The sequence below is a fragment of the Bubalus bubalis genome, chromosome 14 (genome assembly GCF_019923935.1).
Source record: "Bubalus bubalis isolate 160015118507 breed Murrah chromosome 14, NDDB_SH_1, whole genome shotgun sequence".
NCBI classification, from domain to species: domain Eukaryota; kingdom Metazoa; phylum Chordata; class Mammalia; order Artiodactyla; family Bovidae; genus Bubalus; species Bubalus bubalis.
The window spans coordinates 66565321-66585941 of record NC_059170.1 but is presented as its reverse complement, the minus strand read 5'-3'; the positions used below and the strand labels follow the sequence as shown (position 1 = coordinate 66585941).

At 49.6% G+C, this 20621-nt stretch overlaps 1 protein-coding gene across 4 annotated transcripts in view; it reads left to right on the top strand.

The window, feature by feature from the left end:
• Positions 1-20396, top strand: part of CAMK1D (calcium/calmodulin dependent protein kinase ID) — a 392897-nt gene extending 372501 nt beyond the window's left edge. For 3 of the 4 annotated variants that reach the window (XM_025264476.3, XM_025264474.3, XM_044928232.2), the window contains 5 exons: positions 3221-3333; positions 4992-5070; positions 11015-11102; positions 12036-12153; positions 14699-20396. In XM_025264476.3, coding sequence (XP_025120261.1) covers positions 3221-3333; positions 4992-5070; positions 11015-11102; positions 12036-12153; positions 14699-14817 — 517 coding nt within the window. In that variant the 3' untranslated portion in view covers positions 14818-20396. Of the gene's footprint in view, positions 1-3220; positions 3334-4991; positions 5071-11014; positions 11103-12035; positions 12158-14698 lie in introns of all 4 variants that reach the window. The other variant, XM_025264475.3, reaches the window with a different exon arrangement.
• Positions 20397-20621: the final 225 nt, after the last annotated feature.

Sequence of the window (20621 nt, the reverse complement as noted above, 5' to 3'; positions counted from 1 at the left end):
GGAATGGACGTGAGTGAGGAGCTGGTGGAGCCGGGTTGCTGGCACTGGGGGGACCATCTCTCGTGGGCAAGTTCAGACGTTATCCTGAACCATGGGCTTCTTGGTCTAGAACAATTGGGAATAGCTTTATTGTCTTTGAGAACCTATCAATTTGTAGATTATTTAGCTGGTTTGATATGTAAAATGTGAACACAGAGATGAAAACGAAGCCTGCAAATGGGCAGGCCCAGGACTGTGGAAGTCAGCATCCTGTATATGGAGATAGAAACATCTCAGAGTTGTCATTTCTGCTAATTGAACCTGCCACACAAACCACTCATGAAATAGCCTCACCTGGGAGCCCTGTGAAATTTCTAAGTCTGAGGAAGATTTTACAACCTCTCCTTGCCCTTCCATTCTGTTTCCATCCCTGTTTTAAAACCTTCTTTCTTAATTTTAATTTAGTCCTCAAGCTCCATCCGTTTCCTTTCTTTCCATTCTCAGTGAAAGTGAAAGTCGCTCAGTTGTGTCCGACTCTTTGCAACCCCATGGACTATTTTAGTCCATGGAATTCTCTAGACCAGAATACTGGAGTGGGTAACCTTTCCCTTCTCCAGGGGATCTTGTCAACCCAGGAGTCGAACCCAGGTGTCCCACATTGCAGGTGGATTCTTTACCAGCTGAGCCTCCAGAGAAGCCCAAGAATACTGGAATAGGTAGCCTATCCCTTCTGCATCGGAACTTCTGACCCAGGAATCAAACTGGGGTCTCCTGCATTTCAGGTGGATTCTTTACCAACTGAGCTATCAGAGAAGCCCTCCATCCTCAGTACCAAAACACAAACAGTTTTTTGTGTTTCCCCTCCCCAAGAGAGCTAAAACCAGAAGAAATCAAATTACTTTAAGAAGATTGGCACATGAAGAATAAATCTTCCTTGAAATTTTCTTAAAGGTTTTTTTCCCTTGAAAGCCGAACTGTAAAATAAAACACACTCTGTTGTTAACAAACAGAAACCTCACGTATCTACAATTTCACTGTTTTCCAGGATGAACTAACACATTTCGCTCTGTCTGCTTTTCCTAATATGCACATTTCATTTACCCTAAATCCTCGTTATGGGAAACATTTCTGCGTCTGTCTCTCAGCCCCAGGCTTTCCTGAGAAGTGAAATATGGGCTTCGTGGTTTCAGAAGCACTGGCTCTCACTCATTTCGCCAAAAGCAGCAAATCTTTAAAAATGAAATTTTCCAGGCTCTTAGCCCCTAAACCAACCCTGTAGGGAGAGATGGTTTTGAATCTTATCGGCCCACAGAATGTCTCACAGCATTTAAAAGTGTCGTCAGCCCTTCCCCTATGCAGCAGAGGCAGCAAGGCTGTGCAGAGTGCAGGAGCGGCTGAAAAGGCGTACTGAAAGCTGCGCTTTGGCCCTTATTAAATTTCTCACTTGCCGACAGCCGCAGTCCCTCAGAGGCCTGGAGCCTGTTGCTGCCTGTTCCCTTGTTCTCATTAAACTGGTCTCTGGGCTGTAGCTGTGCCTTGAACAACACTGGGCTGTGTGGGAAGATTCCGGGCTCGTCTGGGGGCAGGACTCTCTCACGGTGGCTGCTGCCACCCTGGGGGTTGTCTCAGGCCCAGAACCAAGTTCTGTGCCATCCAGCTTTCTGCCCAGCCTTCTGGAATCCAGCCTTGCCCTCTGCTCTGTCCATCACAGTCATGGCCTGAATCTCATCCCTTTCCGATGTCCAGTCCCAACCAGGGCCTGCCCCTGTCTTCCCCGTCCCTCCCTCCCCCACCCAGGCCTCAAGCATGGGCCAGATCTTTCCCTTGGTCTCCCAGCCAGTCAAGGGCTTCACAGGTGGCTCTTAGCAGTAAAGAACCCACCTGCCAATGCAGGAGATGCCGGAGACAAGGGTTCAATCCCTGGGTCAGGAAGATCTCCTGGAGGAGGCCAGTGGCAACCGACTCCAGTATTCTTGTCTGGAAAATCCCACGGACAGGGGAGCCTGGTGGGCTATATTCCATGGGGTCACAAAGAGTCTAACGTGACCACAAAGAGTCTAACGTGACTGAAGCAACTTAGAATGCACGCACGCACAGCCAGCCAAACAAACTGGGAGAAGGCAGCACAGAGCCGCAGCATCTTAAAGCCAAAAAAATGTTAGGAATTTTCCAGTCTGGCCTCTTTGTGTTTAGATGAGGACATCTTGGTCCAGAAAAATGTATCACTGGCCTATTAGTGGTAAAGGTCACGTCAGAGCTGGTAGCAGACCTGGGCGGGAGAACCCACAGTTTCATGGCATGAGTTGCATTAGGGGTATTTAATAAAAATTCCCTATTGTGACTGTCAGTACCTCCAGAACTAGAAGTTTTCTCTACCAACATCCTAAATAAATTTTTTTTTTGACTGCCTGCCCCTCACAACTTGTGGAATCTCAGTTCCCCCATCAGGAATGGAACCCAGGCCCACTATAGTGCAAGCTCCAAGTCCTAACCACTGGACCTAGATTATCTTTGAAAATTCAATTTTAAGGGTTTATTGGGGAAAAGGTCATGGTATTATAACTTATGTCAGCTTCTGCTTATTACATGTTAATGGGAGAAACTGTAACCTTTCAGAAACCCAGGTTGGATGTGGTAGGGTGAAACTGTGCATTTTGGAGCCGCTTATGGCAACTTGGTTACTCAGGTTTGTAAAAATTTCCCTATTTTGCTCTGATTAAATAAAGTGAACCTGGAAGGGTTCTAAAATGTATTTGTTTTCATTTTAGTCCCTAAGTCATAAGGACATAAGGGTAAGGGTTGCCATACCCTCCTCTAAGGGACGTTTCCAACCCAGGAATCGAACCTGCATCTCTTGCAGTGAAGGCAGATTCTTTACTGCTGAGTCACCAGGGAAGCTCTCTATAGAGTACACTGAACATATCTTCTGTTTGTTTCCTTAACCTGTCTTCTACTGGGGATGATATCACGGGGAGTAAGTTCAGAAACGTTTAAGATGAATTCAGTGTACATGTTCACCCTCTGTCACCATCTGGGTTAACCCTTTTTGCTGCCTGTGAACTTCTGTGCCACGTGAACCCATGGGAGGTTCGGATTCTTGGCTGAGATTGTGTGTGCAGCACACTCAGGGCAGGTTTCTCCACTCGAGCAAAGACAGCTCTTCCTCTGGGCCGGACATCGAGCCACCACGTGGAGCTGGTTCCACAGCCGGTTCAGATCCTTACGCCTTCTTGTCTTCCAGGCTCTGCGGCTACCCTCCTTTCTATGACGAAAACGACTCCAAGCTCTTTGAGCAGATCCTCAAGGCGGAATATGAGTTCGACTCCCCCTACTGGGATGACATCTCCGACTCAGGTAGGTCTCATGGCTCGGGGACCCCTACACCCAGACCACCTCCGTCTCCGACAGGCCCTGGGGGCTCAGAATGGTCCTGAGCTAACACTTTGAACTGAGTTGTGAGCGAGGAGAGGCTTGGGCCATGTGCCCCAGCCGGGCTGGGCCGGGAACTCACTCCTGCCCTGCTCGGCCATACGCTGCTCTGGGTGCTCTGGAGTGAGACCGTGTTTGCTGTTGGTTTACTCGCTCAGTCGTGTCCGACTCTTTGCGACCCCATGGACCGCAGCATGCCAGGCTTCCCTGTCCTTCACCACCTTCCGAAGTTTACTCAGACTCATAAACTCTAGGAGACAGTGTTAGCTCGTGTTTATTGAGCGCTTACTGTGTGCTAAGAACCGTGAGCTCCAGATGTGTGCTAGCTCAGCCAGTCCTCGGGACAGGACAACCTGTCAGGTGGGGAGTCCTTTTAGCCCCATTTGACAGATAAGGAAACTGAGACCCCAGAAGGTGAAATAACCTGACTGAAGCCACGCAGGTAGTTAGTGACAGAGCTGGGGTTTGAACCCATACCTTCAAGCCAGAGCCCGCATCTCAGCTACTGTGCCACAGGAAACATTGCCAGGGAAGTTCACCATTTCCCCCTCAGGGAGAACAATCAAACCCAAGGCCCACAGAAGCAGATCAAACGTCTCTAACTTCACCTTCCTCCCTAACAGAGGAGGATGGTGACAGGACTCCCCCACTCTGGCAGGCGGTATAAGGATCAAATGAAATAATGAACCACCTATCCAAATATCACACATTTGCATTGTTTCCTCCTAACTGGAAATGCCCTGCTTTCTTCCTCAGTCTTCTAAAACCTGGGATGGGACTGTGGTCCTCCAAGGCTTTCAGGAAAGAGCCGCATGGGGACTAGTTTACTTCTGAGCTGGGAAGGGCACAGCTGTCCCCCAGAAGTCCAGTCCTGCAGCAGTGAGCTGCTGGGCCCACGAGGTGACAGATTTCCCGGCACATGTCATCCCCCAGTTCTGGGACCCAGCCCCTCCCCCTCCCCCTTGCGCTCAGCGTCCTGCCCTGGCCACACCCACTCCTGGGCCTCCAAGCAGTTCCTCCTCGCCACCAGGGCACACCTCCTGCCTCATCATTTCCTGCTCGCTGCCTGTCATCACCCTCGGGGGCTGCAGGGGACGCTTCTGGCACAAGCTGTGTGTCCGCAGCCCCAGGGCTGACCCAAGCCCTGGGGAGCCTAGTGGGTGCTTGGGCGATTTCGTTGAATCCGTGATGTCTTAACATGGAGAAGACATCAACGAAACAGCTCCCTGAGGCAGCGGTGAGCTGAGTGAGAGGCACCTGGTGACAAGGATTGTTCATCTCTTCCCTGGACCACAGGTGCCACTCGCTGCCTGCCAGCAGGAAGGGCCTCAGAGCCAGGAAGGCGGGTCCCAGGCCAGGCTCAGCTGCCTCCTCGTTCACTGCGTCACCACTCAGAACCTCAGATCTCAGCTTTTCCCCAAACGCTGGTGCCGCCTGTCTTTTGTCGCAGCTCCCTAGTGGCTGTGGAAGGCTGGTCTCATATTTGTCGTGGTACCCTTGATACTCCCAAAGACCCACTGGTATCTTATTGTCACATCTCAGGCCACACACTGATTCCTCTCCTTACACCTTTTTTTTAACAGCAAAAGACTTCATTCGGAACCTGATGGAGAAAGATCCAAATAAAAGATACACATGCGAGCAGGCAGCTCGGCACCCATGGTAAGAACATCACCCACTCGAGGGGCCAGTCGGCTGGGTCTCCACTGTGAAAACCACGGGTGAGGCTTGGCGTCCCGTGGGGCCAGCCACTTTCTTCCTTTCGCCACCCAACCTTGGAGGACACGGTCTCTGAAGGCATTAATGACAGATGCACAAGAAATAGCTGGAGCTTTTTCACTTTATGTGAAATATTTTAGGCTCATTTTTATTGAAGGTAATCCCCCAAGGAGGCTTTAAGAGCGGAGTTTTATTCCTTGAGCTTATTACTCAGCCAGTAAGTAGATTGAGGTTATATGTTCTTTTTCTTTTAAGATGCTTTTCAAGTTAGTGTTTCGTCGTCTCCAGCGGGTTGAATTGATAGTTTATGACATCCTGGACTACATTTCCTGTGGTGTCCTGAAGGTGAAGGCGCTCAGTCGTGTCCGACTCTCTGCGACCCCGTAGACTGTAGCCTACCAGGCTTCTCCGTCCATGGGATGCTCCAGACAACAATACTGGAGTGGTTTGCCGTTTCCTTCTCCAGGGGACCTTCCCAACCCAGGGATCGAACCCGGGTCTCCCTCATTGGAGGCAGACACTTTAACCTCTGAGCCACGAGGGAAGCCTGAAGCCACCTTCTGTGCCACTTACTAGGGTTAAACCCGGTGACTTTGGGTTTATACTTCTCTGAGCCTTAATTTTCTCATCTTTCAAGTGAGGATGACGGTACCTAGTTTTGGGGGTCAATGTAAGCAGTGTCTGAGATCACGTGCACACATAGAGGGTTTAGCACATCTGGCACGTAGCAAATGCGTCATTAAGCTCTTCTTATTAAAGCATCATGAGCCTCCTTTTTTAGACAAAGCCCAGGAGTAGTAAAACAGTCAGTACAATATGCAGACTGTTGATGTTGGCAGAGGGGCAAGGCAGGGCTGAGAATCCAGCAGGACTTCACAGAGATGCCCGCCTTGTGCTATGAAAAGGCTGTCATCAGGCCACCTAGGGTGGGGCAGGGATTCCAGGCTGCATGAGCCTCCTGGGCCAGGCCTGGGGGCTTACACTGTTCACCCATCCATGAAGCTGTAGCGTTTAGTGAGAGTGGATGGGGAGAACTGAGAGACGAGACTGGAAAGGAGAGACCCAGCAGGTTCTGGCGTGAGCTCCAGCTGGGCCCGGTGGACCGCAGTCCTGGATGCGGGCTGTGCTGTGTGAACCAGCTCTTTAACCTTTGGGACTCGCCTATGGCTCTGAGATGGGAAATAACTGTGGTATGTATCCTAGAGGGATTTTCAAGGGAGCAAATGAGATAATCCATGTGAAGAAGAGTACCTAATAATCTCCAGTCTATTGGAATTCTTCTGCTTTGGGGCAGTGGGGACCCCAGACAGGTTTTAAGCTGAGTGATCAAATTTACATTTTCAAAATCTCAGCCTGGCAGCAGGATTGGGGACTAGGCATGGGAGGTGCCAGGAGGGGCCGAGCAGTCACGTGGAGAGGGCTGGCCCCAGGAGGGTGAAGGTGGTCTGCCCAGTGTCCCAGGAATGCAGGGAGGGGCGGAGACAGGCCAGGGGTGGGGAAGCTATGGATCCCGCGCTGACCCGTGAAGCGGTGAGGTTATTCCAGATTGTCCAGTTCAAAGGGCTGGGAAGATGCTGTGCTGGGGGAACAGGCGGGCTGGAGTGAAAGAGAACGAGGGTGCTGTGTCATCTTGATGCAGATCTGTTCTGGTGGGTGCTTTGCAGAAAGAGTCTGGAGCTCAGGAAAGAGGTCAAGTCTGAGATGACTTCAGGGTCATCAGCCTGGGTCACACTGAGATGTATTGGCATGTGAGCTGCACAAATAAATGCCTCCTTACTTCAGAGGTGGGTTTTTCCCCCCATGTTTTATAATTCTTACTGTGCATTTCAGAATTCCCAGAAAGTCAAGTGTCAGAAAATGGTAAAGACAGATGGTTTGACTCAAGCATTCCAGAAACACCTGCATTTACAATATACCTGTTTCTCATATGTAAAGCTGCCCAGGCAACTTGAAAACATGGTTTCAGCTGAGAGCTTGCAGGATGTGAGACGTGGCTTTACCAGCATCCCTGTTCTGGAGACCGTGGTCCCAGTACACGGATGACACCCGGAGAGCATCATCTCTTACTCTGCACTTGCTCTTCCCACTGAGCCAAGGCCGGTTGGCTTGGCTAGGGAAGGGCCTCCCCTTAGCCTCAAAACAGACCCCTCCAGGCAGGTTAGGGCTCCTTTCCAAGCTGTCCTTGCAGAGGGCAGTCAGCCCATCTCAGCATATGTTCCCCAACCCCGCAAGGGAGGCCTCGCCTTCCTCTAAGTGATGGATAGTAGGGAGCCAACCGAATGCTGGCTGGTGGCTAAAGAGCAGGCAATGGCAGGATGGGAATCCAGTCCCAGTGACAGGGAAGCACCTTGATGAGGTTTGTTTACTTCATTTGGATTGTTCTGAGCCTCTGCCTCCAGTTTCAGTGACAAGCAAACTACAGTGATGATCCTGGGGGTCAGCAGGTGACCTCAGGTGACCCCAGGTGACACTCAGCCAGTCCCCAGGGCAACAGCAGTTTGCCCTCCTGGGGGGACGTTGTTGTGTTGGCCCAGCCAGGGGGCCTCTGAAGCGCTCTCCTCAGTGTTCATGGAGACCCCTCCCTTCCCCGGGGCTTCAGGCAGCTGAGCTGCGGTAACTGCAGGAACTGGGAAGGATCCCAGGGGTCTGGGAGACACACTAGGCATCACCAAGCCTGTCTTGAGCAAGTGGTTACAAGAACACACAATCAGAGCTATGTAGGTACTAATAGAACAGACTGTTGTTATTTTTTAGTTGGTTGGTCGTGTCTGACTCCTTTGAAACCCCGTGGACTATAGCCTGCCAGGCTTCTCTGTCCATGGGATTTCTCAGGCAAGAATGCTGGAAAGTGAAAGTGAAGTCGCATCCAACTCTTTGCGATCCCATGGAGAGTGTAGCCTACCAGGCTCCTCTGTTCATGGGATTTTCCAGGCAAGAATACTGCAGTGGGTTGCCATTTCCTTCTCCCGATCTTTCCAACCCAGGGATTGAACCCAGGTCTCTCGCATTGTAGGCAGACGCTTTACCATCTGAGCCACCAGGGAAATCCCAAGAATCCTGGAGCGGGTTGCATTTCCTTCTCCAGGGGATCTTCCCAATCCAGGGATTGAACCTGTGTCTCCTGCACTGGCAGGTGGATTCTTTATCATTGAACCACCTGGGAAGCCCAGAATAGGCTGTATACAAAATATCAAAGCACCAAAAGGCGAGGAGAGGAGTTTGATGATCTGTGTGTGGTGAGAAAGAGCCAGACAGACCTGACAGAGCATGATTGATGTAAATGCCATCTCCATTGTTAGTCTAGAGGCAAACACTGGGAAGCAAGAGAGAGCCGGAGACCGGATGAAATAGAGGTGCCTGTAGCTTTACATGTGTGTACAGAATCATCAGGAAATTCTTCTGTATCTGAGGCATTGTTCAGTTCCTAGGACAATCGAGGTGACATCCCAGGTCCCTTCTAGTTCTAAGATTCTGTGCCTCTGGTTTTGCCGGTGAATGATGCTGAAGCTGGGAGCACTGAGCATCCCACGTTATCCTTGGGAACTTCCTGGCTGCTGGGAATGATGCTTGTTTGAGGAAGGTGGTCATGAGCTGTCATGAGCTGAGATGGTTGGCTTCACCTCCAAGCCGGATGTTTAACAGGGGCCTCTGGGCCACTGTCTGTCCTGCTGGGTCCTTCGCCAGTGGTAGCACGCCTGGGCACTTTGGGAAGTGAGCACAGGACTTTACTAGAACAACCGAAGATTTGCATTTTCTGTCCCTCTCAGCTGGGCTCACCCACAGGGAAGGGCGTCTCCCTGACACCCCCGCCCAGCCTGTTTGGTTTGGAGAGGACTCTGCCTTGCAGCAGTGCTCGGGCCAAGGAGTTCCATCTTTCCGGCCACTTCTGCCCCCAGGTTTCCAAGAAAGAGTTGGCCACCGACACGTGGAATTGGTATTCTTTTCTGAGGATGTAGCTGTTACAAGAGGTGCAGGAGGAAGCACATGAGCCCTCCAGGAGAAGAGGCTTCATGACACGTCTGCTTCCTCGGGTTTGTTCATTCAGATATTGCCCCTCACTGACGTGTGTCTGGGGAAAGGGGGCTATTGACAGTTGTTGGAAATGGAAACCTAGGGCCTCCCTGGTGGCTCAAATGGTAAAAAAAAAAAAAAATCCACCTGCAATGCAGGAGACCCGGGTTCGATCCCTGGGTTGGGAAGATCCCCTGGAGAAAGGGATCCACTCTAGTATTCTTGCCTGGAGAATCCCATGGACAGAGCAGCCTGGCAGGCCACAGTCCATGGGGACTATACTTCACTTTAAAAAAAAAAAGCAGAAAAGGAAATGGAAACCTTGCTGGCTTAGATTCATTTCTGAGTGTCGTCTGAGCTGTGTATTTTCAGCCCTGCTGGGAAAACCAGAGGAGTCTACTGAGGGGGCCTTGCGCTGAGCTGGGATATGAGACTGTATTCTAACTTAGACCCAGCCTGACACAGACTTCCCTTCCAGAGTGCACCAGCCATGTTTTCAGTTCTAACAGAAGAGGCTGGTGGTGAGAATGTGTGTTTCATACAGCGGCGGTTTCTTCCTTTCATGTCCTGACATGAATGGACACAGCAGTCTGTGTCCAGGCTGGCCTGTGTCCCGGGCTATCTGAGTCTGAGACCTGGCTGACTCCCTCACCCACAGGTCACCCTCCAGCCAGAAAGGATGGTCAGTGTCCCCGGCATCTGTCTGCCCCTTAACTTTTCCGAAATCCAAGAAATTATTTCTGAAGCATCAGAAGTCAGCTTAGAATTGAATAGTTTGGTGCTAAGAGAAAGGGAAGATGGGTGGATTCAAGCCCAGAAAAGACTAAACAGAAGTTTCCTGTGAGATTGCCAGAGAATGGGGGTGGAGGCCAAATGTCCAGTGAGGGTGGTGTTGAGGGAGACGAATGGGCTGGAGAGACCCCCAGGCCATCAGTGAGACAGGAGGCCACAGGCCCAGAGAAAAGAGGGAGGTGCAAGAACAGATTGGGGGGTCAGGGGGAAGAGGGAAGTGGGGAAGAAAGAGAGGAGAGGTGTGGCAGAGCAGAGGGAGGAAGTGACAGGATGAGCGGGACTCCGAGGGTAGGAGGCAAAGACCAAGCCTGCCCTTCTTCCCTGGAATAGAAAGCCAAGGTCAAGCAGGAAGGACATCAAGATTGCCCAGTGATGTCAGGGACCCAGTGGGATCTAGGGGGCCGTGGTCCTTGCAGTTCTGAGGACTTCTCAAGGAAATGCAGGAGAAGGTGTGCCAGTCAGGGCTGAGCTGAGACTGGGTCCCTGTCACCGAGTACAGAGCAGATAAGGGGCCCCGAGGGTGGGAGCAAGAGTGGAACGTGGCGGAACTTAGCCTAGCCGGGATAGAGTCAGAATGGAGTGCTGGGCCTGGGATGGTGAGTGGTCCATGGACCAGAGGCTCTGGTGATGCCAGGGAGCGGGGCCAGTGGGAGGAAGCTGGGAGGTCAGACCAGCTGGCGGACCTGCTTGCCACCTCAGGGGTGAGGCCTAGCAGGTAGAAAGCTGGGGGAAAGGGAGGGGAGCTGAGCTCAGGTTGTGTGGTCCATGTGGACTCTGAAGCTATAGGAATGCGGCGACAAAGGGAGAAGGGGAGGCCAGGCAGAGCGGTCTGCCATGGAGGTGCTGCCCAAGCCTGGAGGGGTGCAGAGAGGAGGTGGGTCGGGGCTCAGAGTGCAGTGGTCGTGGACTGTGAACATTCCAACCAGAGCCGTGGGGGTACAGGCCACCCTCTTAGCAAACCTGCAAAGAGGACAGGACATGGCTTTGCCAAGAAAGCATGGGACCCCGTGTCAGCGCCCACACCCGCCCGCCACCCCACCGCCTACAAAACCCTTCTGAAGAAGCATCTTTGCGTTTGTTTCAGGATCGCTGGTGACACAGCCCTCAGCAAAAACATCCACGAGTCGGTCAGCGCCCAGATCCGGAAGAACTTCGCCAAAAGCAAGTGGAGAGTAAGTCCTTATTTCCCCCATCCCCAGTGAACTTGACCACTCAGACCTGCCCTATGGGTGGAGGGCTTCTTTCTAAAGGTTGTTCTCACCCAGGAGGTCTGATGAAAATTCCCAGAACCTCACCCAAATAATGGTGCTGATTTTAAGTAGTAAAGATTAAGACTCGAAGAGAGAACATCGTGGTGTGAGAAGGATAAAGTATATGATTTAATGTCTTCCTTCTGAGATCCAGAAACAGCAATATTGCCAGCACTTCCTCATTTGCAGTTTCCTAAGAAATCTCTGTTGTCTTTCTTCACTTTGCTGGAACTTTGAGGAATTGACTCGTATTAAAAAGTGATATAAAAATGGAAAGGGGAAACAGGAAATCTCAATTGAACTTATCACTACATTCCAGTAAAAATGTGATGGACTTAAACTATTAGCCTGTGTCCTCATAAGCATGGGTAATTAAGAGCTGGCTATTTTTCCATGAGAGCCAACAAGTAGACACTATGCAGATAATAATTCCATTGAACTACTTTATTCACAGGAAATGCTGTTATTTAGGACAAAAACACCAATAATCAGAAATGAAAACTCTTAAAAATAAGATGTTAAGGTACTGCGTTATTACAATATGCTTTTTATTCTAGAAGTCACTTCTGAATTGTGGAGAGAATTGGTTTACATTTATTCTGCAGTTTACATTATTATGTCAGAAGAAAAATATTCTCTTCATCTCCAAAATGTATTTTGATGGGGGGAGAGAGGGTCAAAGGATGAATGTACTTTTGGAAGAAGCGGCAACATAAGTTTCCTTTCTAGAGGTTCATGAGAATGTTTTCAGAAGTTAAACTGCTGAGGGTAACAAGAGACATGATAGGAGACAGCCTGAGGCTTTTCTAATTAGCTGAAATATTTTGTCTGCTTTTCCTCTTTCTGAAATTTCAGCAAGCATTTAATGCCACGGCCGTCGTGAGACATATGAGAAAACTACATCTTGGCAGCAGCCTGGACAGTTCAAATGCAAGTGTTTCGAGCAACCTCAGTCTGGCCAGCCAAAAAGATTGTGCGTATGTAGCAAAAACAGAGCTTTCCAACTGGTGTTTGAGACAGATCTGGTAGGGAGAAAAGGGGACTCTGGTTTGCTGAGTACCTACTGTGCGTCAGGCTTCCCTGGTAATTCAGATGGTAAAAAAATCTGCCTGCAATGCAGGAGACCCTGGTTCGATCCCTGGGTCAGGAAGATCCCCTGGAGTAAGAAATGGCTACCCACTCCAGTATTCTTGCCTGGAGAATTCCATGGACAGACCATGGGGTGGACACAGCTAAGCGACTAACACTTTCACTTTACTGCGTGTCAGGCACTGTTAATACTCAATTCATTAACACTCCCAACAACTCTAGCACACTGTTTTTCAAAATAGTTTAAAATTTTAATTATTTAATATCTATGTAACCCTAAGTCCTAGTATTTCCACGTCGAGATGAGACATCAGTGGCTCAAGTCCCACCCAGCCACGTGTGAACGGAAGCCGACACTTCCTGATGCATCTCCTTATGATCTGACTTGCTTCTCGTTGGGCGTCACCCTTAGGGACCGATGACAGAGACTCATGACAGCCTGGGTCTCACTGACTTTTAAAATCTATTATTGGATGATCATTTGAGCTAATTTATTTGAAGTGTGTTGGCTTTGCGATCAGAGTAAAGATATTAGGTTGGCCAAAAAGTTGGTTCAGGTTTTTCCATAATATGTTACAGAACAGTTGAACCAGATTTTTGGCCAACCCATACTAATGTTTCGTTGTCCTCCATCTTTGCGTGGAACAATACATGGCCGAGGACACATGCACACCCTCCTTATTTTTCTCTCCCAGTCCCCACTCTACACGTTCACCTTACTCGCTGGGCTTTTCCACAGGCTCATCTGCACCGCTTGTTGTTGTTTAGTCACTAAGTCGTGTCCAACTCTTTGGTGACCCCGTAGACTGTAGTCTGCCAGGTTCTTCTGTCCATGGGATTTCCCAGGCAGGAATACTGGTGTGGGTTGCCATTTCCTTCTCCAGGGGATCTTCCCGACTCAGGTGTGTCCTGAACGGGCAGGTGGATTCTTGCCCTCTGAGCCGCCAGGGAAGCTCTCATCTGCACTGCAGAATTTCCTTCACTGAAACCCTTCAGCTTGGTCTCACCCTGGGCATGACACTTCCTTCCTGTTTGCCTCAGAAAACAGTTCCCTTCATCTTTAAATAATCCTTGAATCTCATTTCTGAATGTCCAGCCCTAACGTCCTCCCAGGATACCTCCACTGAGCATTTCCTGACACAATTGCACACTGCTTTAGGCCCAATTTACATTTCAGTGCAAATCCTTTCCACCTTCTGGTCAAAGGAAACCCCACAACCTATTGTGTATTTGAGGATTCAGACAGTGGCTCTGCCAGCAAAGCCATCATGCTCATTTACTTTACGGCATCCGTGTGTTTGTGCTCACAAGTTCACGGTGGCAAGGGTGGGTGGTACACTGCTGCAGCTAAGATCATCCCACCACAGGACATTTCTGATGCCAGCATCTGCCTGGGGAGGTGTCAGGAATTGTTCTAGACTGGGGGGCTGCCGATTCATGCAGGACTAAGTCAGTGTGCCCTGGGTCACAGATGCTTCTTAGCCAAAAGTCCAGAGCACACACCAAGCTGGGGTCATTCTTTATTCGCTCTTAAAACCCCTGCTTTCCCAGCAGTGTTGTAAGAAATAAACAGTTCTTATTCGGAGAAGGCGATGGCACCCCACTCCAGTACTCTTGCCTGGAAAATCCCATGGATGGAGGAGCCTGGTAGGCTGCGGTCCATGGGATCGCAAAGAGTCGGACAGGACTGAACAACTTCACTTTCACTTTTCACTTTCATGCATTGGAGAAGGAAATGGCAACCCACTCCAGTGTTCTCGCCTGGAGAATCCCAGGGACGGGGGAGCCTGGTGGGCTGCCGTCTATGGGGTCGCACAGAGTCGGACACGACTGAATTGACTTAGAAGCAGCATGAGGACAGTGTGTATTCACTGGGCTTCCCAGGCAGTGCTTGTGGCAAAGAACCCACCTGCCAATGCAGGAGACATAAAAGATGCGGGTTCAGTCCCTGGGTGGGGAAGATCCCCTGGAGGAGGGCATGGAAACCCAGTCCAGTATTCTTGCCCAGAGAATCCCATGGACAGAGGAGCCTGGCGGGCTACAGTCCGTAGGTCGTAAAGAGTCAGGCATGACTGAAGCAGCTTAGCACGCACGCGCACACACACACACGCACACATGTGTTTAATACCTAGCCTGATGCCTAGTATGTAGTAAATGCTCAGTAAATGGAAGCCATCCTGTTATGGTAGCTAAACCATGATGTATCCAAATACAACACAGTTATCATTGCTATGTGGAAACAAGGAGGGAAGACGAGTCCCTAAGAAGACTTGGGATCCTTGCACGTGTTTTCCTGTGGGTAGGTAAAAGTTTAGAAGCAAGGGCCTCAAAGTTTGTTCCCCCCACCCCAACAAACCCTTGCAGTGGGAAGAGGGAGTGAGTGCGTTCTTCTAAAGCTTTGAACTTCCTGTGTCCGCTGACCCCTGCAGGTCTGACATCCTCCACGCTCTGTAGTTTCGTGTCCTCTGCGTCCGGGGTCTCAGGAGTGGGAGCGGATCGGAGACCGAGGCCCACCACTGTGGCAACAGTGCACTCTGGAAGCAAGTGACTGGCCCCAGAGGTGGGGCCCGGGGGCCGGGCCCGGGAGGGGCCCTGGGGCCACCAGCCACCAGCCACCCCAGAGCGATCCCACCTTGCATGGTGTGCCTCCCTGCACAGGACTGGAAGACAGCAGTTTTTTTATGGCCATATTTTATACTGCAATTCTGAAGTGTTCATTTCTCACAAACTGTACCGACTCAAGGGAGCTGACTTCATAGGATCTGGTGCTGTACATATGAATCTCGCGAAGCTCTAACAGAACGGACTTTCTCAGTTCCTCCCCCCAAGCCCTGTCCCTCCCGCTCTTCTCAGTAGAGGTAACCGTCTATGTTGTATTTTTTCATTCATGACAAAAAAAAAAAGGTTTCAACTGGATTATTTAAGTATTGGTAAATATTGTGCATTAGGGTTTGTTTGTTTTTTCCTTTTAAGAAATGTGTCCTTTCAAGCTATGCTTCTTACTTCCATGACCTGTATCTTTTGCTTGTCGGTAGTAGAATTTTATGTTAACCTGTAAGAGATTTTTTTTTTTCCTTCAAAGGGAATTTAAAAGTATTTTTTAAAATTCTAATAGAGGATTGATCGAGAATCTGTCTCCAAGGTGAAGAGTGCACTTTACTTCAATTCCTTCCCCTTGTCTCCCTTTGTTCCTTGGAGGGGCAGTTCTCTGAGAAGATAACTCACCTCTTCTGCAGGCCTGTTTTCTCCCTGGGAGTTGGGGAGCCCGTGGGAGGGCACCTGCAGAAAACCTTGCCTGCCAGCTCCTCCAGCGAAGCCCTCTCCAACTGGAGACCCTGGGGCCTCTGGCCATCGGTGGTCAGAAATGAAGAAGCCTGCTCCCCCAAGATGAAAGGCTAGACTTGTGATGAAGGAGATGACCCTTCTCCCCCAGCAAAAATTTCAGAGCCTCCCGCACAGAAAGAGCACGATGCCATTTTATTTGGAGCAAATTTCTCACACAGCTCTCCTTTCTCACAAGGAGGATGGCATGTGAAAGCCCAGCTATGCAGTTTTAAAATTGATCTCTCTGTTTTTTAAAAATGCATTTCTAATCTTACAACTGTAAATAGCCTCCAGCTCACACCGGTTGTTTCTGCAAGTGTTTACGGTGTTCTTAGAGGGTGAGGATCCGGAGAGAGGAAGAGAGGGCAATGACCTTGGAAAAGACCCCATTGATGTGAGGTGGTGAGGAGAGGTGACCTGCCCGGCCAGTGGGACACTGCAGTGACAACCAGAGACCACCCCAGCCAGGCCCAGCTGGCATGCAAAGCCATCCCTCTGACGAAGGGAATCCCCAAACCAAAGATCTGAGATGGTGGGGTCACCAGTGGTCCCAGGTTTCCCAGGACTGAAGGATTTCCCAGGATATAGGACTTTCAAACCAGCAGTGTCCCAGGAAAACTGGGCCACGTTGTTCACCCATATGGTGGATGGATGTGCAGGATAGAGCGAGCACAGTGTGAAACCCAGGACAAAGCACTTCTCCACAAGAGTTCCAAGATGCTGTCATGAAGAGGCTAGCAGATGGTGCCAGATGCAAAAGCCCTCCCTCAGCCCTCGTGCCCACACGATGCCCTGAGTCTGCCTCCACACAGTCGGCCTCAAGCCGCAGTGGGTCCCTGCATGTCTTCTTGATGGTCCCATGACTTCCCTTCTCCTCATGCTCTTCTCCCGCAGATAGTCAGACTCAGTGGATCCTGTTGGTCAGGCTGTCTTTGTCACTTCTACACCTTGGCCTGGGTGTAGGCCAAATAGTCAGTGATGGCCCCCTCAGCACGCACGTGCACACACACACACACACACACACACACACAATGTTATGAGGCTCAACAGCTGCATTCTGCCTCCTTCAGGACAGCAGTGCAGCTGTGTGTAAGAGCTGCTGGAAAGACAGGCATCTGGTCCACCCCATGTCCACCACATCACAGACACTCAGCCCCTCGACAGGAATCCTACTTGACATTTGCCACACGTGTATCCAGAGTGGAAATCAAGCTGTTACTCTTCAAAATTTGTAAAAAACCTGGAAATGTCTATAAAATGACAGAAGACCCAGTTAAGAAGCAAGTATTGCCTCATTTGGAGGACAATAGCATGAATATTATAAACAGAATCAGAAAACTGAGGCATGTCTCCCAGGAAGTTAGTAGAATGTTGCTTACTAACAAGTGTAATGGAAGATCCAAGTTTCTACAGTATAAGAGGAGAAGTACTTAGATGTTATGGAGGAAGGGTGATAATTTGCCTGAATCTGATACTTAGAATGTGTGCCCAAATAGTTACCAGCTCCTTGAACTGTGCACTACACAGTCATTTGCACTTGGAAAGCAGCATCTGGAGCCAGATTTATGGGTGGCAGATTATTTTCTGGAGCTGAAATATGGGATGCATGTTCTATGCAATTAGTTTGAAAATATGTCCTACCTGAAAAGTGCAGAAGAGCTGAAAGACGGGCAGGTTGCAGGTGTCTCTTTGTGATTTGGGGTCAGCTCTTGGCCATGGTTGGCCACATCAGGTCTCAGTACCAAACTGCAAGAAGATACTGACTGTTTCAGCCTAAAAGTAGAGTTATGTTGAACTTGACATCAGGTGAATCTCTGCTGTCTGGATCACCAGACTCAGGTTTTTTTCCCCATTGTTTTAGGAAGAGGAGAAAATAAGCCCCACATGGAAAAGCTTCTCTGCTCAGAGAGGATTAGCAGTTAAAAAACGGAGGTTCTCTTTCAACCGTGTTATTTACACTTGATTTCAACACAGGAAGAGAACTCGGAATATGCCTTTTGGTATGCCTGCCAAGTGGAGTGGCAGAGCCCTAGGACCCTCACTGATGTCAGATTATACCAACAGAAGCTGAGCTTTTCCATAGGGGCACCCGGCTTACCCATCCCCTCAAGGCCAGTGCGTGTGGCTAGGCTAAGGATGGACCATGGACTTCATCACAGGCTTCCTTCCAACACCCCCCACCCCCACCAATTTGGTCTCCTCCAAGCAAGTGGGTTATTTTTCTTATTTGAAAGAGTGTCTTTGAATGGTCTTGCCCTCAGCTGCCTTCCTGTCTCTCCTTCACTTCCCTGAGCTTCATCTCATCCATGAGGCCATCAGGGAGGCTAGCGTTTGTCTGTAACAGAGAGCGTGCACTCAAGTGTGGCCCTGACAGACTTTTGAGCAAGTCCCAGCTCTTCAGCTGGCTCTGAGTGTAGCCTCCAGGGAACTGGGCAGTCGGACTTAGAGCTGACCAGACAAGTCTCTGGCACTCAGGGAGCATGAGCTGGTGAAAGGCATGTGACACATGTGCCCCCGGCTCGGTCTGCTTACAGCACTAATCTCATCCTGTTCACTGGTCTCCCTGGTGTCCAGAAGATCCGCGCAGATCGTGAATGGAAGAGGAAGACCCCCTCCTTTAGAATGAAGGCCAAAAACACTAGGGACAAAGGGACAGAATGCAAGTGACCCCTCCTTGCAAAGAAAGGGGTTGACCCTTTCTTTGCAGGAGTGACAGCTTGATGAATTCCCTGGGGTTTGATGTGCTGTGAGAAAAGACTGTATCCCAGTGGAGATAACTCCGTATTTTAAGGCTTTGGCCACCATGGCCCCCTCACCCACCCAGGGCCTGGGTTGTGTTGATTCTTCACCTTGGAGAAGCCACCCTGGAACCATTGCTTCAGGTTTGAGAGTGGGAGAAGGAGGGTAATGGCCTCTGTGTTTTGCCTACAACACTTTCGACTTCCCAACTTTCTATGGTCTCCACAAGCTCCCTTCTGGGCTTCCTCTGGTTGTGAAAACGGACAGCAAGGCCCAGTAGAGGGCAGTTCCTCCCATTTCCCTAAGCAGAAATAAGATGTGCTCTTTCCCAGGGTCTCACTGTCACTTCTGGCAAATGAAATAAATGAAGGTCCTCTGAATCAACCAATGCACGAAACCTTTGCATGTTCTTCTGAAACAATACTGCTTCCCGTTCTGTCCACTTACACTCTGCAGAGTTGGCCTTTTCCTTAAACACATTCCAGACCAAACACTGTTCAGTTTGTTTAAAAAAAAAATGTATATACCAGTTTGTAACCCACCACTCTTTGTGAGGGACAGGGGGCTGGTCCTAGGTTGGGCTGCAAGTTGGCCACAGAGTGTTCCAGTTGGTTTTCAGAATTGAAAAAGTTGAGATAGGAAGGGTGAATTGGGCAGATTTCTAAAAGGGGAGCTTAATTCACAGAGATGCCAAGAAAACCAACCTGCCAATGAGATTACTTGACACTTCTACATTGTCCAGAAGGCAGGGAGGAGAAAGAGGAAGGCAGGAGGCCCAAGCCCCCTTCAGCCCTGACCTTCAGTGTGGTCCCAGTGCATTGAACCCAGTGTGTGATCTGCAGCCCAGCACAGGCACAGGAGCCCAGCCCCACTGTGAAGTCGGCCCTGCATGCTGGCCGCGACCTGGCCCGCCTCCTGCTCTGGGCCAGATGCAACGGGCAGGAGCATCAGTCTCTCCCGCCTTCCCTGCCACTTGTAGCAGGAGCAGCCACGCTTGTGGCTCCGGGGCCTCTGCTTCTGCAAACGCAAAGGCTGTTCATTTGGCAGCCAACCCTGCAGCATGTGGCTGCCAGGTCTGGTTTCGTGGACAAAGTGTGGAATGGCTTCTTGGTGTCTGTATCTCTCTCTACACCAAGGGGACTGACTACTGCATTTCCCCCTTTGTACTAATGCCGCTTCTGCATTTGCCATATCCATTTTTAACGTTTTGGTCTCCAGGGAACTTCTCATATGATGATTGTGTCTTCTGATGATTTACCAACTTCTTTTACTTCGAGGTGATTTTATTTTCTTATGGACAGGAAAAAAGAAAACGAAAGGTGTGTTGAGGCTTTCGTCATAGAGAGAAAATATCACCAGGAACTCAAAAGCCCCAAACACTGGATAAATTACTTCTCAAAGAAAAACCTTAATCTGGACAGACTGAGGTTCCTGGGCCCTCGTGGTAACCTTGCACTTGAGGGAGGAGGTGCTGGGGCAGCGCTGGCAGCCAGGCTCTCGACGTGTTATAAAAACAAAAACATGGTGATAGTGACAAAAATGCTACAACCTTGCAGCAGCATCTTTGTTTTGCAAGACAGGCAGCATGTTTCACAGAACATTTATCTTAGCCCCATGTTCAGGTTGAAAGATATTTATACAAAAGGTACATTCTGTCCAGAATAAAATTTGGAACAATTTCTAAATTGGCTCTGGTCACTGCAATAATGTCATAGTCCTTCTTGCAGCTCTCCCAACAGTGAGCATGTTTTCCAAAAGCTTATGACATTGAACCCAGGAATGTCCCTGTGTCTATTATTACTAGGCTTGTAATTGGTTCCATTTTTCCATAAAAACATGCTTGTCCAAAAGAAGGGAAACTGTGCATTTATTCCATGCATGTAATAAACTCTGCAAGAAGTTTACTCCACATAGGTTTGCGGCACTGCAAAATTGTTAACGGGCCTGTGTAGCAAATGATTCTCTGCCTTGACAATCATGTACACATATCAAGATTTCTATCATACTGATGATGAGATTGATGAATTCTTGTTTTCCTCCAATAAAGACAATTAATCACCTTCAGATGTGTGTTGTTCGTTTCCTCCGTAAGAAGCCAGACTGGAGTGTTTCAACAGCTCTCTCTTTCCTCCTCTTTGTAAAGTTTGGATTTGAAGGAAGGAGTTGAATTGAGCCCCTGGAAATTCATAAGGTCCCCTAAATACTTTATGGGCTTCCCTGATGGCTCAGGAGAAGGCAATGGCATCCCACTCCAGTACTCTCACCTGGAAAATCCCATGGACGGAGGAG